The sequence below is a fragment of the Arvicola amphibius genome, chromosome 1 (genome assembly GCF_903992535.2).
Source record: "Arvicola amphibius chromosome 1, mArvAmp1.2, whole genome shotgun sequence".
NCBI lineage: Eukaryota > Metazoa > Chordata > Mammalia > Rodentia > Cricetidae > Arvicola > Arvicola amphibius.
Genome location: NC_052047.1, coordinates 187,759,292 through 187,776,622, shown reverse-complemented (window position 1 = coordinate 187,776,622; position 17,331 = coordinate 187,759,292). Strand labels below are relative to the sequence as shown.

General features: G+C 44.0%; 1 protein-coding gene across 1 annotated transcript in view; it reads right to left on the bottom strand.

The window, feature by feature from the left end:
- Positions 1 to 252: 252 nt before the first annotated feature.
- The window catches only part of Cfap58 (cilia and flagella associated protein 58), a 104,356-nt gene continuing 87,277 nt past the window's right edge, over positions 253 to 17,331 (bottom strand). Inside the window, exons 16-19 of the mRNA XM_042054474.1 lie at positions 8,527 to 8,646; positions 6,237 to 6,370; positions 2,617 to 2,724; positions 253 to 457 (exon numbers count right to left, since the gene is read on the bottom strand). Coding sequence (XP_041910408.1) covers positions 253 to 457; positions 2,617 to 2,724; positions 6,237 to 6,370; positions 8,527 to 8,646 — 567 coding nt within the window. The remainder of the gene's footprint in view (positions 458 to 2,616; positions 2,725 to 6,236; positions 6,371 to 8,526; positions 8,647 to 17,331) is intronic.

Sequence of the window (17,331 nt, the reverse complement as noted above, 5' to 3'; positions counted from 1 at the left end):
CCCCTCCCAACTTCCCAGCTGGAAGTCAATGGATGGTTTAACAACAGGACTCCTCTCTCAAACTCAGAAAACCCTGGGGTGAAATTATGCAGCTGTACCTTTCCCTTGTGTTGCTTTACAATGCAGAGCAGACTTGTGGTTCTTAAAGGCACCAAGCCCACTGTGAGCTCACAGTTATTGTTAGTGCTTTGCAAAGGGCAGTGTCTTTAATGACCCATTTTTGTGCCATGGCTACGGTGGAAATACACGCACCTAAATGGATATTGCTTCCAGTACCGAGCCTTTGCTATTTCCAGCCTTACACACTCTTCCACCGGGACATAAGTACACATCATCTAGTGGAGCCTCATGGGGCGCCCAGAGCCCTCTTCTGTCCTGGATGTAGGCTCCCTGTTGGTGGTGCAGGAGATCACCCAGGAAGAGAACAGCAGAGGTCACTGGGTCTTTTCTATGGTGACTGAATGACAACAGAAAATTCCAATTTCTGATGGTGAGAGGCCACCTTATCTTCACATTGTTTTTTTTTTACTTTTGTGTGTAAATTTATTATTTTTTTATTTATTTATTTATAAATTTTATTTATCTTTTTTATGTAAGATTGTCTTTTCCCCAAGATTTTAATAATAATGCATATAAATTTCATAAAGCACACAATGTGGCATTTTACAGAATACTCAGTTATAAATTAATTAGAATGTCATCCACCCTTTATGAACATTGTAGAATCACCTTTAGAGTTTGTAAGAATTATGTAGCAGCTTTTCTTCCCCAGTTCCAAACTATTAGTTCTCTATTAGTTCTGTGTATCTACTATATGTGTGCACAAACATACATGTACACAATGCACACTCTATGCCCGGCAGTACTCTAAGCTTATGTGATGGAATTCATCCACACTTCAGAACAACTCACTGTTATGAGTCAGGCTGTGAACCCAGAAGATGGCTTCAAGGTCTTTGCCATCCTGGGATCGATCAAGAATCACAGGTGAACCTCTTATAGAGCCTCTCAACAGCTCAGAATGAACTTGCCCTTACTCATAGTTCAGAAAATGTCTCTGCATGGATGGAAAACCGTAAGGGTTAGCTTTATCTACACAATGTATTGCTCTGAGGGGAAATATCATCGGTGACTTTTTAGAAATGAAAATGTTTCCACTGTATTTTATTTTAAGTTCTTGGCATTAAACATAGAGCACTGTACACCCAAGAAAGGGTTCTACCATTGAGATATAACCAGCCTATCCTTGTCCACACAGAGATAGAATTTGTGATCTCTCTGCCTCCCAAGTGCAGGACTTACAGGCATGCACTACCTTACCTAACTCTACTGATTCATACATTCATTTCTTTGTTTTGAAACAAGGTCTTCTGTAGCACAGGCTTAAATCTGACTGGCCTTGTAATCAAGATTGACCTGAATTCCCAATCCTTCTGTCTCTACCACTGGGATTACAAGCATGCATCACCCATATCTGGCTCCCATTGTGACCTTCTGGATTTAAAATGTTCTTGGTAACTTTCTAGGGAACATCCCCACTTTCTCCACCTATCTCTTACACCTTAAATTAACCCATTCTATTATATTATATTTTACCACAAGGCTCATGGTTTCTTGCATCACATTTTGCTTCCCCAGTGGCTGCTGGCATCTCTCTAACTCTGCCTTTTTTTTTCCTTTTATCTTTGCTTAGATTTCCTGCCTGACTCTATTCTGCCCAGCTATTGGCCAAATCAGCTTCTTTATTAACCAATGGTAACAAAACATACTCACTGCACACAGAGGGGCATCTCACATCAGGATTCTGTGGCTCAAAGTGCTATCTAGTATCCTGAGAGCCAAACAGATCCTGGTGCTAAACAACTCCACCTTCAAGCACAAGGCCTCCGAAGTACAGCAACGAATCCTTCCATTTTCAGTCTTGGGTCCTCTGACTCAAATCCTTACGTTAAACATTTCTCTCAGTCATTTTAAACTTTAACATCATGATTAACCAAAGCAAAGATCAAAATCTCCACAAAGATTTTTTTTATGATGAAGTTATTTATTGGCATTTCTCTTCAGAGTGGATTTCCCTACCCCAGGCCTGAAATGGCATCCCACACGGAAACCACTCTTAACATACTCCGTTGAAATCCCACTAGTGTGTCCTGCTTTCATTCCATGACTTGTTAATGAGGAATAATTAAAATAGATTCTCACTAATAAGATGGGAGGGCATGCACTGCATTTTTTACATATAAAATATTTTTACATACAAAAATCTTCAAGTGCTCAAATATCTATGATAGAGAAATTAATACCCAAAGCTTCTAAACCTGGTGCATTTTAAGTCAGTCAGTGGGACTGTAACAAAAGATCAGCTCTATGCCAAGGGCCAGCCTAACTGAAGAGCTCCAATTACAGTCTCTTAATGTCCATGTGCTTTGGGTATGACGTCATCACTCCTATAAACAAGACATTGATAGTTGTTCATCTCTTCCCATTCCAGAAAGCTGGCCACCAGCTTTTCGAGATATCTATGATCTGAGGGATTTAGAGGGCAATTCTGCCACAATGATCCAGAGCAAATTTCCCGAGCTATTGAGTTTGATCCAACCAGCAACTTCCAGTTACAACTTCACCTTGGATGACTGGTTGAGGGGAAATCCACCCCCAGTAAAGCGAGGGCCAGACTGCTTGGACCCTGAGAAGATGCTGTTCATGGATACTCTGTCCTTGTTTCTGTAAGAGAAAAGAGATGGTTAGCTTCCCCCACCATCCTATTCCTCCTCTAAGTTTCACGTTCTGTAAGTTCCTAGGGAACGCTAGCCACTGAAAGCAGTGGATTAAAGCTTCTGGCTAAAGATGAGGTGGTTGTGGAAATCTAATTAGGTATTTTCTGACAACGCGCAGACTTATGGAGCAACAATAGATATGACAGATATGCCACTACTGGTGGCCCAAATATGAACGGAGGACCTCATTACAGCTCAAACGCTGTGGCTTCGATGCCTTCTGACTTGTAATGATCTCCCTGTTTTAAAAATACTTGTTTAGTTCCAAACAAAGATTGGTCAGAAAAGCCTTCCTTCTGGTTCAGATATAATGACTAATTAGTCATTTATCACCTGGGATAGTTCCAAATTCCCGTGGAAAGTTAGAACTATTTACTGCATGTAAAGTCTCTTCATCAAACTTGGACATCTGTAAAATAAGAACTCGCCTATAACTCCAAGCACACAGCAGAAATTACTAGAAATAGTTTAAGATACAAGAAAGACTGGAGAAATAGGAAAAAAATAAAGAGGATGGTATTTTAGGTAATAGATAAAAGAAATTTTACTTAAAACAAATCTAACGATGTATTTTTTCATATGGGTCCCTTTCACACACACATATATGCACACACATACATATACATACATGCACAAATGCACACACACATACACACACACCTTTCCTGCAGAGACAGCATATTTACACAAGTTCCCTATTTTGAATTATAAAGCACAAAAATTAACAGATTTCTAAGACCAAAATCAAATAGATGTGCTGAATATACATGACTGAGCTCAGAGGAATGAATTCTGACTTTGGGGGAAAAATCTGATTTTCAGATTACAGAGAAGCATAAGAAGTGGACACTGGAGGAATCAGGTGGGGGACATGGGTGGAACCAGTGGCTGATGAGGAGTGGGTTTGAGGAAAATGAAAGCATCCAAAAGGCAAAAATGATATGAGTTGCTATTTTCTAAAGGGTGTGTGTGTGTGTGTGTGTGTGTGTGTGTGTGTGTAAACATCCATCCACAGGGAAAGCTCTGAATTATTCCATTTGGAAAGAACCTGTAGAGCGCTGGTTAATCAACTCAGCTGCTCTTAGTAGAATTGATTTCATTACTGTGAAAAGCCATCCTCCACAAATAGGACATAAGCCCTAGCTTTCAGTGGGTCCAGCAGAGAGGATTCCTTCCCGTCCTTTGGCAAATTGTCTCGCCCTGCTCGGTGTTGGATGCAAGCAGTCCTCCCTCCCTCCCTCCCTCCCTCCCTCCCTCTTCCCCGCATTCCCTTGCCTTAAATAACCTGAATTTTCCTTTCTGAAGGAACTCATGCTTAATGCTTCTGGCTTGGTCTAAGCTGACTAATGGGAATACTGCCTCCTCTACATTATCTGTTTAATGTATTTCTAGACCATTATAACAACTCCCCGCAGCCTTCTTCCTTCCACTCTAAACCATCTCAGCACTTTTGTTCTTTGCCTGTGCTTATTTTCTTCAGCACCTTCATCTTTTTCGCTGTGCTCCTATGAACCCTTCTGTCTACTGGTGTATGGGTGCCTCAACTGAAAGGAACCTCCAGTGATGCCGAACCCAGGTCAGAGGGCTGCACGGGAGGACAAGCAAAGGACAGGTGGAGGCACAGCCTGAAGAGGAGCCACACTAACCAACGGATACCTCTACAGTAAACGGTTCTGCAGCTGGCCACTGTGTGTGGGTACCCAACGCTCTAAATGCAGCTAGCGCACCCAATGCACACAATTTTCATTGATTTAAGTTTAAATCAAAGAGTTATTAATTCTATACGGCTGCAGCAGCCATTGAGATGGACTAAGCCAAGAAGGAGCAGCTCATCCTGCCATATTGCAGTGAACTATGGAGTAGCCAGGAAGGTCACAGAACATGAGGTTAGGGACCAGAGAGATGGCTCTGTGTAAAGGGGCTTGCTGCCATGCCTGGTGACCTGAACTTGATCCCTAGACTTACATGACAGAAGGAAAGAACTGACTCACAGAAGTTATCCTCTGACCTCCTTACCTACTAAACAAACAAATAAATAAATATAACTTTAAAAATTGTTTTTAAATTTGCTCACTGTGTGACCTACTTTAACCCTAGTGTTTCCACTTCTAAACTCCTTTACCTCAATGGTTCTCTCTCTCTCTCTCTCTCTCTCTCTCTCTCTCTCTCGTTTTGAAACTTCAATGTGACTGAAAACCGCCCAGCAAGCTTTAAGTCACAGATTTCTGAGACTGATCCAGATTCCGTGAAATGGGGCCAGGGAACCTGTATGTTTGATCAGTCTCCCCACAGAGTCAGATAGTCACAAGACCCACAGGGAAGACTGACTTCTTTAAATCATGGCGGTATTTCACTCCACTGAGAAGCTGGCATCTAAATATGGACCAGGGGAATATTCTGATTTACAAGAAGGGCAGATTTTTACTGGCAAATGAATTTGCATCCAGTTACTTTATATGCTGTTTGCTGCTAGCGGATCGTAGGCAGATGCACTCAAACCATATTTCAGCCTGTCCTCGAGATGTCCATGCAGATGAAATACCAAATGTGACTTTCAACCCGTAATGGGCGTCATTGTGGAATTAGCTGGATTCGTTTTGGCAAGGCCACACAATCAGACCAAGTTTCAAATTTCCCGACCCAACTGGGCTCCTGCCCTTCTCCCTGGGCACAGGGAGATGACAATAACAAAGCAAAGGGGATGTTTGCTTCCCAGCATTCGGGTACCCAGAACCCAAAATGTCAAGCTCAGCATTTGTGGAAGAGAAGCTGAGACCAGCAGCCCACCACAGTACTCTAGCAAATTGCCAACATAGATGATGAAGACAATCGTGTCTAAAACATAGCATGTGTTCCCAATCACAGCAGTGCCCCTGCATTATGAGAGACAACAGCCTCACGGAGCCCTGCCCCCTGCGCAAAAGTGCTTATGGATTTAACTCTGAATAAGCTTCAGCCTAGAGAAGGCTGGTTATTGAGTCTCATTTGCAGTTGTTGCCTGGTTGTTGGCAAACCACGCAGACAGTTTGTGACAGGATAAGGGGTACCCCCTCTTCCATCTGCCCCATGTTCAATCCGTCAGTGAACAGGAGTTGGTGTATCTCTGTTAGATTCCTAAGGGAAGAGAGATCAATGTCAGATAAGACATCAGTTTTTGTTGTGTTATGAACTTTGGTTGTCTGTCCCATGACTCAGTTTACCCTACTGAGATGGGCAGCTCTGAGAAACTCATCAAACATTTTTTTTTCTTTTGACACAGGGTCTCACTGTGCAGCCCTGGCTGGCCTGGAACTCTCTTTGTGGACCAGTCTGGCCTTGGACTCCCAGAAATCAGCCTACCTTTTGCCTCTTACATGCTAAGATTAAAGCCGCGCGGTACCACTCCCTACTTCCTCAAATATTTTCTTAAATAATCAGACAGCAGGCATAACACGTTCGGAGCACTTGACTGAGCCTTACTTTTGAATGAGTTCTTTGCGTTTCTGAGCCAGGTATTTCTTCTTTAACGTCACCAATTCATTGCCAAGTCTCTCGATCTCATACTTATACTCCTGGCTCTGGGATTCATACATGTTCAGCTCTGATGACAGAACCTAACGTGACAAGTGAAACAGCGTCAGTGCAGGAGGTGCAGGAGACAGTATCGTTTTCTGGAACATCTGTTGTGACCTGCAAACAGTCATCGCAGGCGCTAACGGTGCAGGCCACTGTCCAGGATTAATAATAGTTCAACAGCACACTTGCACAGGCTCAGGGCCCATACCTGGATATTAATCAGGCCAGGATAACTCATAACCCAGTGGCAAACGTAAATGGAACGGCATGCCGTGCTCACAAGGAGGGCTAGCAGCAACATTCAAATGGACCCGATGGGCGGCACGAAGTGTTTCAGAGAATATTATGAGTGGAGACAGAAAACTCCCAGACACACCGTCTAGGCTAGCTCTTAGCCCTTTAAAATATATTCAAAAGAAAATCCCACTAGGGAGCGAGATTCTGAGGATTAAGGTAAGGAGCGAGATTCTGAGGATTACGGTAGGCGCCCCTCTGAAAGCATGTTGTCCACCACCACTAACTAGGCTTTCAATTTATGTCTATGCCAGGGCGGTTGTCTTGCTAAATGTCTGTCATCCTTTTCTTTGCCTTCTCTGGGACTATTCCCAGGCTCACTCTGTATCTCAGCAGTGGGGCACTTTAGCTCTTAGAAGCAGGGAGTTTGGGCCTTAATGTACAATGCAAGATCTTAATGCAAGAGAGAGGCTGTAACAAGAAGCCTGACCCCCATCTCTCTCTGTGGCTGGGTTCAGTGAGTGCCAAGAGATATGAGCTGCACCAAAGCAGGGATAGACTCCCACAAACAGGGCAGAAAGCATAGCCATACTAAGGTGTGCACCCTACCAAAATCCAGGCCAAAAAGGCAACCAATTGTTCTAAGGGGCACGCACTCATTTTAAAGGTATTTATAAAAGTGAGATGATCATTCTGCCCATTTGTCTGCCTCTGAACGTTTTCCTCTTAATTGTTGTAAACATGATTTTGGCCATGTTGGCTGCACTGAAGGACTTGATTTTCGTGTGGAAGAAAACCTGTCCCAGTGGTTTGATTCTTAGGAACAGGGACCCTGATTTGAGACTCCAGATAATGGCATTGCTCTGTTGGACTTGCTCAGAACATCCTCCATCCCTCTGCTGCAAGGTGCTACATTTTAGTTTGAGTTGAAGGCGGGGGTTTCCTGGGGTAAGAGACTACTGTACCATAGCACCCCTTGGAGGCCTTTGAGGACTACCCAGAGCCAACTGTGCAGAAGACAAAGGAGGCATATACCTTTCTCATGTATACTCACCCTAAAAAAAACAAAAAGAAAAAAATCATTTTGCTTGAAATATTCAATTGTTTCAGGAAAAAAAGTAATCAAAACGGTGTGCCTTTTGCAAAATTCAAATTATGTCTCTGGGTACTCATGTGAAATGAGCACTCACAGTAATTTGAAAATTAATATTCTAATTAGATTGGCTTCACCTCTCTATTTTACCTAAAGGATGCAATATTGTAATGCCTTGTTTATGAAAGTATTAAGCCTACACTAATAGGGTACCACCTATTTTATCCCCAATAGAAGGTACGAATTATCACCCTTGTGGGGCAGGTCAGTGCCAGAAGTTAGATGGTTTTCTAAAAATAGTGACTGCTTGCTCAGGAGATAAAGTTGAAAATACAGTTTGAAGATGGTTGAAGGTTTTGAGAAAACTTTCAAGAGGCCCACAGAATAAGAAAATTCTCCATGTCTCTGAGCTCAGCTTTTGTGGCACTTGGAAGGGAAAATTATGCCAACAAAAATTTTGCATGGTCTATCTCCCTTTCATGATTGTTTATGTGATTAGTGGACATGGAGCAAGGCCCTAGAGACCTGTGGGTGCTTCGCAAACATTTATTGTGGGTGGAAAAGAATAGCAAAAAGCTGTTTTGATGCAGTAATGAGCTTTGGTTTGGCAACAGTGTTTAATGTTCTTTTCTGCCGTCTGAGCTGTCTGAACCTTTCTGTGACCTTTCCTGTAAGGAGTAAATCTTTCCTCCGTTACACAGATTCCTTAGTGCTCCTTCCTTAGAGCTCTCTCACCTCCTTCTGGGATCATTAGAGTCTAATGAACTCTGAGAAAAGCTGGCTTGGTGGGAGCCAGACTCCCTTGAGCAGACAAGGAGCACCCTCAAGGCAACTGTCCTGCCACCGAGAGCAGGGCCTGCCACTTACTTTCAGCTGCTTGGTCCTCTCCCGCAGCGTGTGCCGGTAGATCTGCAGCTGCTCTGCAGCCTCGGGGCCAGGCTGCCGGGCCAGGACGTGCTTCAGTTCCATGTACAGCTTCTCTTTCTCCTGGGGAGAGAGAGCATAACCAGCAGCAGAAGTTAGAGAGCCCGTCCAAACAAGGGGAGGGGCTTTCCCCACAGGGCCCCTGGTTCTGGAGCCTTCGAAGCTACTTGGCAGTTGTACGCTGCTCACGTTCACTGTGGAGCTGTCACACCAGCTCCCGTCACGGACCTAGAATGTGCCCAGCACTTGGGGTCTAGAGACAGGGAACAAGGAGTGATGAGCTCCCTCTCTATCCGGACACGTGATCACAGGGCAATGCCACAGGGTCCAGTGACTGCTCTCAGAGGAGGTGGGGAAAGGCTTGGGGAAGAAAATCATTTGAATGTCCTCTCTAAACACTAGTAGACACTTTTCCCTACAAAGAGAGAAGAGATTATTTTTAGGCTGAAATCCCATGGCGGGATGGGGTGTGGCTCCAAGAGTTCATGTGGTCTCAGAAGGCGTTACCTCACAACAGTGAGTCTAGGGGACAAGGCAGGAGGAAGAGAGAAGTGCCCACATCATGGCGAGGCTAAGCTCTATTGGGAAGCGCCAGCACATCTTTCCCGTAGTTGAGAGCCAGGAATGAGCGTGCCTGCGCTGTCTTCAGAGGGAAAAGAATAACAGGAGGAGGGATAGCCCCAGGGACTCAGGGAAGACGGAAAACGGGCAAGCTGAATCTCAGGTGCCTTACGAGGAAACACAGGTGGACGTGAAGACAGGTACTCGGGTGGAATCCATGGGCTTTGGTGAGGGATCCAAGTGTGGAAGGCAAAAACGCAGTGACTTTGATGTCCCAGAGGCTAAGTAGATAGACGCTGTGGTCACACTGAGCCTGGACCATGGGAGCTACAAATGCAGCCCAGAATTGGGAAGCCAAAGAACAAGCTGGACCAGCGCACCCAGATCCCTGAGATAACAAGCATACAGGGGGTGGGTACGGAACAGAGTAAGAAAAAAGGCTGAAGGGGTACAGCTCAGAACCCCTGAAATCAAAACGAAGCAGATGCCTTAGAAACAGGAGAGATGGCATGCTAGTCATCAAATGAGATAACGAGAAGAAACCAGACAACCTCAAATAACCTGAGCCCAGCTGAAGTCAGCCCCCAGCTCCCCTCACTCAGGCTGTTGTAGAGACATATGGGAACCAAAAATTACACACATGGGAGAGACACCTCAAGAAACATGAGGATGTGGGCAGAAGGGAGAGAAGGAGACAGTTTAAGGGATGGATGGAAAGCCCAGGAAAATGAGGGCAGGCTTATTTACAGGACTAGGAGAAAGGATTTCCCAGGGACAAAACGTGCACCAGCTTTTCATGGCTTCTTTCAAACAGTAAACTGTACAGAGCTCTCACTGGCAGCCTGGTGTTTAATCGCTGGCGATGTTTTCAGATCCCTACACTAAAGGTGCTAGACTTGAACACCGTGCTTCGGTATCATGCCCCAGTTCTGCACGTACACGTGTATGGAGCAGGACTAACAGAACAAGCATTAATAAAGAAAGGCTCACGTGTGCCCATTTGTCTCCGAGCACGCAATTTCCTGTAGGTAATTATGATAACAGGAAGACCAGGGAAGGTACAGGTCCTTGAGTTAAGTAAAACACCCAGTCAAGCGGAAACTGACTTTACCTGGAGCTGTTTAACCTTGGCATCGCCGTCCAGTGATCTATTTTTACCAGAGCACGGGAAATCCATTTTTAAAATAGTGAAATCCATTACCATGACACTGTTACCATTTGGTTTAGGTTTTTCCTTTCCCCTGGCCAAATTTGAGAAATTCTATTATAAAAAAACCTAGCTCAATCTACAGACGAGTGTTTGCGGCTACAAAATTAGGTGAACGGAACTAAGTGTCTAGATATCCACATCCACCAAACAAACAAAATCCGAAAACGACAAGGAAACCCTGAAGCCCATATTAAGAAAAACACAGACAAATAGAATTAGAGAGGGGTGATTGTCCTTTGTCATGTGACCCCTCCTGTCACACCTTCCAATATAGTCTTCTCAGTAAATGGATATAGCAAGCAGAGAGACCAGCATCAGGAGGTGAGTTTATTTTCTATAGCCTCTTAACACCTTCTCTGTTGGAAAAATAACACTTCTGACAAGGCTCCAAGATTCAATTTGGAGAGGCTGAGACCTACGCAGAGAGGCCTCTGAAACTGTTTTGTTCATTTCTTTCAGCTCACCCTGCTTTCTTCCAGATACACAGAGGGCTGAAAAGTAAAGAACCCCACGATGATGAAGAGGAAGCAATCTGGCTCAGGATAGCATGATGTCTCGGCTGAAAAGACCATCGGACTCTAAGGACCATGAACTATTTCCCATGTGTAATGTTTTTCAATTACCCGTGCCCGGCTGGGAGTCAAGGCACAGAGAAGGAAGTCTGGAAGGAAGCAAATGCCGTTACCTCACTGCAGAGGAGGAAATGTCAAAGTCAATGGGGACTAATAATGTCTGAAGTCCCTCCCCAAGGGTATAGCCATGCTACCCAAGAATCACCTTCACTGTGATTCAGGGGGCTTAAAGATACACTATTGCATGGGGGGAGGGCAGGGAACTGGGACCAAACTAAGCTACAAAATTCCAGAAGACTACTCAATAACATCAATAAAAGAATTAAGCTGGAGGTAAATCAGGTCCAAAGCCAGCACAGAGTAAATGATTTAGGGAAAAGATGCCTCACGCCCTCCATCACTTCTCCTGCACTGTTTGAGTAGCCCTGACTATGCACCCACCTTCTGATGCAGAGTGAATGACACTTAATTCCACTACATCCGTTTTGTTTCTTAAAGTTCTAAAATGAACCATAATTGATTTGTTCTAAAGAATAGTTGAGCGTGAGATGGAGAGACGGCTCAGCAGTTAAGAGCTCTTCTGGAGGAGGGCCCAGGTTCAGCACTCACATGACTGCTTGCAACCAATCAGTCCCAGGGAATCCAGGGATGCCTTCTGGGCTCTACTGGTATCAGCCATACACACAGGGCACCTACAAACATACTGGCAAAACAGTCATACATAAAATCTAAAAATAAATCTTAAAAGAAGGAAAAGAAAAGCAATTGAACTGAACAGAGAGGGGCCTGTAGGTGTAGAGAAAAGTGAAGGAGTCTCCAGTAAAACCAACTGTTCAAACCCTGAGTTCTGAGAATTGAATCACCCACGCTGAGTGACGCTTCTGTGTGTTTGTGGTAGGTGGAAGCGAGGCCAAAGGCCACTCGGGTGCTGACACACCGGGGAGCGGGAAGAGTGCGACCATGGCAAACATCAGTGGGAGGGCATTGGCTGCCGGTTCTCAGTGTGTGTGGATTTGGGTCTATACCTACAGAGGAAAACCTGACTGGTGACACTGGGTGACACCTGGGCCTCATTAACATTCCAGCCATGTATATCATACAAATTTGCATTTGGGCAGAACGTGCTGGTAATTTAGATAAACATGGAGGGTTTGATGGATTGACAGTCTTAAGCACGATTGTCTTCCAATTTATTTCTCTCCTAACCCTCTACAAGGTCCAACCAAGCTCTTCAAACATTGTGCAATGGTGTGTATAATAACCCCATTTAGAGACAAAGCATGCAATTCTATTATAAAGAAAATCTATCTTATGCAACAGAGACTCATTAACTGTCCAATGTGTATTGTCTCCATAAGCCAGCAGCAGCAGAACCAGCTGTCTCACAATACATAGCCCGTCTCTCTTCATTAAGCCACATCCATTTCTCTTTAAACCTAGTCAATTAATTTGTCACTTGGTTAGCAGCTCCATATGTCAATGAAACATCATAAGAAAAATCATAAATACGTTATTTCCTCACCAACAAATGGTTGCACCTTTAGGTTTCCGTTTCTTATTTATTCGGGGGTTTTTACAGTGTGGATCAACATTACTTGGCAGCAAGCTTTAGTCTTTAAGTTATTTTATGAAGAGCCATACTGGAATAAAGCAAGATTATTCATACTAAAAGACTGGCTTTCTCTTTGACTGAGCATATCTTGAGACTGACCACACTGTGTCCATGCTAAAACTGACATTCTCTTCCCTGATACTCATCCCCTCTGTGGGTGAGATCACTGGGCCTGATTGTAGACTCTCTGCTTGCAAGAGGCTCCACCAAGTTGCAGCGGACAGCTGCACAGTATATTGTCTAGATCTGCTAGGAGCAGTGTTAAGAAATATTAGAGACCGGGGAGATGGCTTAGCAGTTCCCAGAGCAGATGTGGTGGCCCATCTGTAATTCCAGCACCGGGAAAGCTGACCCAGGAAGTCCTGAATGAGATGGCTAGCTAGACTATCATCAAGGAGTTCTGGGTTCAACTGACAGACCCCACCTCAATGAAGAAAGCGGAGAGTAACCTAGGAAGGCCACCCACTTCAGCCACTTTATGTCCATATATGCCCACATATACTGTGCACACATGTGCCCCCATATACATTCAAACATGCATACACACACAGGAACACACACTACATATACACAATGAAAAAGAAAAGAATTGAAAAAAAATTAACTATACTACTAACTTCAAATAATGCTGCCATCATTTGGTGAACCGGAAACTCCAGATAAACAATCACGTCAGACCTGGGGTATTTGTAATTTACCTGACAATAAGTTAAAAATCTGCTAATTAGTGAGTGTTAATAAGAACAAGTGCTGTAGTCGCAATGATTCAGAGGAAGAGGTTGAGTTGCCCACAAGGCTCCTTTGCCTCCCCAGCCACGGTTTGATAATCACTGTTTATATTCTCTGTCCTTCGCTTTGCATCTTTGGCCGGAAACAGAAGATAGTTCACGGTCACCATGTACCTCAGTGCCTCTTCTTCCTCGGCTCGTCTACTCAAAGCCGTAATCAACTGAGAGGAACTAATGTATTCTGTTCTCATCCAAGTCTGCACTTAGCAAATGCCAGTGCTTGATTCTGCTCACCCTGGAGTCATCCGTTTGCCTGGGCAAGAGTTAGGGATATCTGCCACCCCCACCTCAGTGAACTAGCAGACGCATAAGAAGCAGGCAGCTTTCCTCCTGGCTAGAGATGCACACTGATCTGCCCCACCAGGGCAAAACCCACCCACGTGGACGCCTCCAAGGACAGATATGTTTGGCTCCTCTTTATTCTAGGCTCACCTGGAAGACTGAAAACACAGTCAATTACGAAATAAGAAATCTTCAACCACTGCTTCTAAAAACGCCTCTTTCACAGAATATACAGAAACAGAAATGCTGACTTCCCGAACGCTAGCGGGCATCACTTATGGTCCTAACTCCCACACTTGAACTGTGTGAGCCTGAGGTCAGAAGCGGGATAGCGTTCTCTGCGTCCTTCGTACCTACTCTTGTGCTCCACTCATTTTGGGTGCTCAGTAATCTTGCCGACTGCAATTATGGTGACGCCTCTATGCACTCCATAGCTTACAGGATTCTTTTTTAAAAATATTTATTTATTATGTATACAGTGTTTTGTCTGTCTGTTAGCTTGCTGGCCAGAAGAGGGCGCCAGATCTCATTACAGATGGCTGTGAGCCACCATGTGGTTGCTGGGATTGAACTCAGGACCTCCGGAAGAGCAGCCAGTGCTCTTAACCTCTGAGCCATCTCTTACAGGATTCTTCATCAGAATTCTTGAACTGTCCTAGACCTCTAGAAAACATCTTCCGCTGGGCAGAGCTTACACACTGCATGTTGCACTCTGGTGTTACGAGGCTCGGCATTGTGAAGTCAACTTTTCCATGGTGTCTATTTGTGCATAGCTCGAAAAATTACTTGATGCACAACCTTGATCTCCTCATTAAATGCTTCTAGAGGTTTCTAACAGTCCTGTTTCAGACACATTTTTGAAATTCATATGACTTGTAAATGTATTCGAATTAGCTGGCTCTGACAACCCTAGTTGAATGTGCATGGGCACGCTGATAGTGTCCGTATGGACGTGCAAGGGTTAGTCTCAAGCTGCCTTCCTCAATTAAGTAATGTATTGACTCTTTAACAGAGTTCTTAAACACAGAAATCCTCATCACACATGACTCCTTTCCAGAATTAAAAGAAAAAGTACTCTTTTCTTTCTTTTTCTTTCTTTCTTTCTTTCTTTCTTTCTTTCTTTCTTCTGCCTCTTGGCTTAAAAATGTAGTTTTCTTAATTTTAGTTCTTTTTCCATACCCCCCCACACGCATCCACAATTCTTAATAAGGTACAAAGCTAGATTTAATTTTTAAGCAAATTACACAACACCCCTGCCCGCCAAGAAGGCAAGTCCAGAACACTGCCAAATGTATCTGAGGATGCCTGTTTTCATTAGCAGGAAAATGAATTAGAAGCCTTGTAAACATATTACATTTCTGCATGGCTTTAGAAAAGGACAAATAATGGCTAGTGTCTCAAGACTTTCTTGTTTCTTGGCTTTATAAGGAAAAGGTCAGCAAAAGTGAGCCTTGGGCCCATCTTGTTTATGATGTCATGAAGTGGCAAGGCCCCCTGGAGGAGGTACGAGATGCTAGAATTGGGGATGAAACAGAATTACATAGCTTCCCTCCCTGTGAGCAGAAAGCTAGTCTGCTACGTCGTGGGTCTCAGCTTCGGATGTGGATGGTTATGTGTCTTGAGGCACTTGAGAAGTTTGCCTGCTCTGCCTTTCACCGCATTTATAACAATGGGGAAAATGTTTCTAATAAAACCAACACAAATTTTCAAGAAGGATCTTTTGGTAAGGGATTTTATTTACAAAATACAAACAAATGTTTGTGAACCTCTGCATAGGGTAGTTAATCTCCTAGACCAGGGTGCTCTTTGTTAGCTGAGGCTGTTTGCCTGAGTCACCTTTGAACCCTCACTTAGCAATTCCTGTGAAGAATTTGCTACTATTGAAACACCATAGTGTTAACTTTTCTTTAAACCATTAAGGAAACAAATCCAGAGAAATCCAAGGCAAGTAAGTATTTAATCTATGCAAGATTCACACAGAGGTAGAAAAGTCTGAAACCAGTAAAGGAAAAACAAACAGCTCATTATAAAGATTAAGGTGTCCCAGGTCCCCAATGACATGGACAGGTTTGGCAGCAAAGGTGACATATAGTTGGTGAGCCACAGGAGAGACACCAGGTATGTCTTGGATATTAGTAACCATAATAACAGAAGTAATCAGGATATTTACATTTATGGGCCAGAAAACACTTTTGCTGTAAAAGGAAAAATTGAATAGATAAAGCCCTTTGAAGTCAGGCCATTTGAAATGTGTCCATTGTCACCACAACAGTGAATTAAATTTCTAAAATGTACCCAAATGCTATGCAGGAATTTGACACAGGGAAGTTAGCCATTATTGATGCTCTTGTTCAACTGATGACATCCAGGTTCCTCCCTGTTAGCCATTATTGATGCTCTTGTTCAACTGATGACATCCAGGCTCCTCATCCTCCATAAATGGTGCCCATATAGTTCATCATCTTCATAAACCCTTTCTGTTTGTTTGCTGCTTGCTTATTTTTTTTTTTGTTGGTGATATCTCACGTGGTGCCTCCTCTCAGGAATTTTCTTGCTATAAAACTTGGCATCGAGAAGAGAATTACTGGGTCCCGATAATCATAGCCAGACCATTGGGTTCCAAACACAAAGTAATAGAAAAGGGGGAATCAAAAAGGATTCATAGATGAGGGCCAGGTCACCAGGAAGATGAGAACCGTTCAGTCCCAAGCCCAGTAGTTCTCAGTCTTCCAGGATGGGTAACATTTTGACAGACTCATGTCATGTTATGGTTATTCTTGCTTGTCTGAAAATTTTATACATTCAGGTTGCTGCTGACAATTGATAGCAGTTGGGAGAAAAAGACTCAGTCTTCTTTAGGGATGTGGTCCCAGCCCATGCATCGGTAGGCCCCATACCCATGGACAAACGGGCCACACTGAGTGGACGCCATGGTTTGGTTTGGTTTGGTTTTGCTCTTTTAAGCATATAAAGTTGGGAAGGAACGATGGCTGGGGGGGGACAAGGGAAAAGTTGAAAGAAAGTGGAGTGTGTTTGAACATGTGAAATGTATTTTAACTCAGCTAACTGACCATTCAAAAGATTTCCCCTGGGGGCTGTAGAGATGGCCCTGTGATTAAGAGCACTTTCTTTTCCAGGGGACACAAATCTGGGCAGCAGAGAAAGATGGTTCACAACTGATTTGTAAATCCAATTCTAGAATATCCAACACCCTCTCTGGCCTCCAAGGGTACACGTGCCCTCCTCCACACACACACCTGGAAGATACATAGTGGAACTGGAGGGAGGGGGGGAGTCACTGTTTTTTAAAGGGATAAAACAGGTATTTGAAGTTATGCCCTGAAACAGTCTCCTGGGTGGGATTTAGCACCCAGAGACAAGCAGCAGCTATAGGGGAAAAGAATGTGACTGAAACACCCCCCTTTGCTGTTGTGAGTTTGTTTGCTCTAGCTCCACAGATTAAACTGGCGTGTTGAGATTTTAAGGCAAGCACCTGCTAGTCAACTGCACCTTGGCCCTCTTTTTACATTGAGAGCCGGCCCTCTAATGTGCCCAGGCAGGCCTTAAACTCCAGATCTGACTGCCTCCGCTACCCAAGCAGCTGGTCGGTGCCACTGACCCTAGGCTGAAAAGTAATTTTTGAGCTAGGCAGTGGTGGTACACACCTTTACTCCAAGCACTTGGAAAGCAGAGGCAGTCAGATCTCTGAGTTCGAGGCCAGCC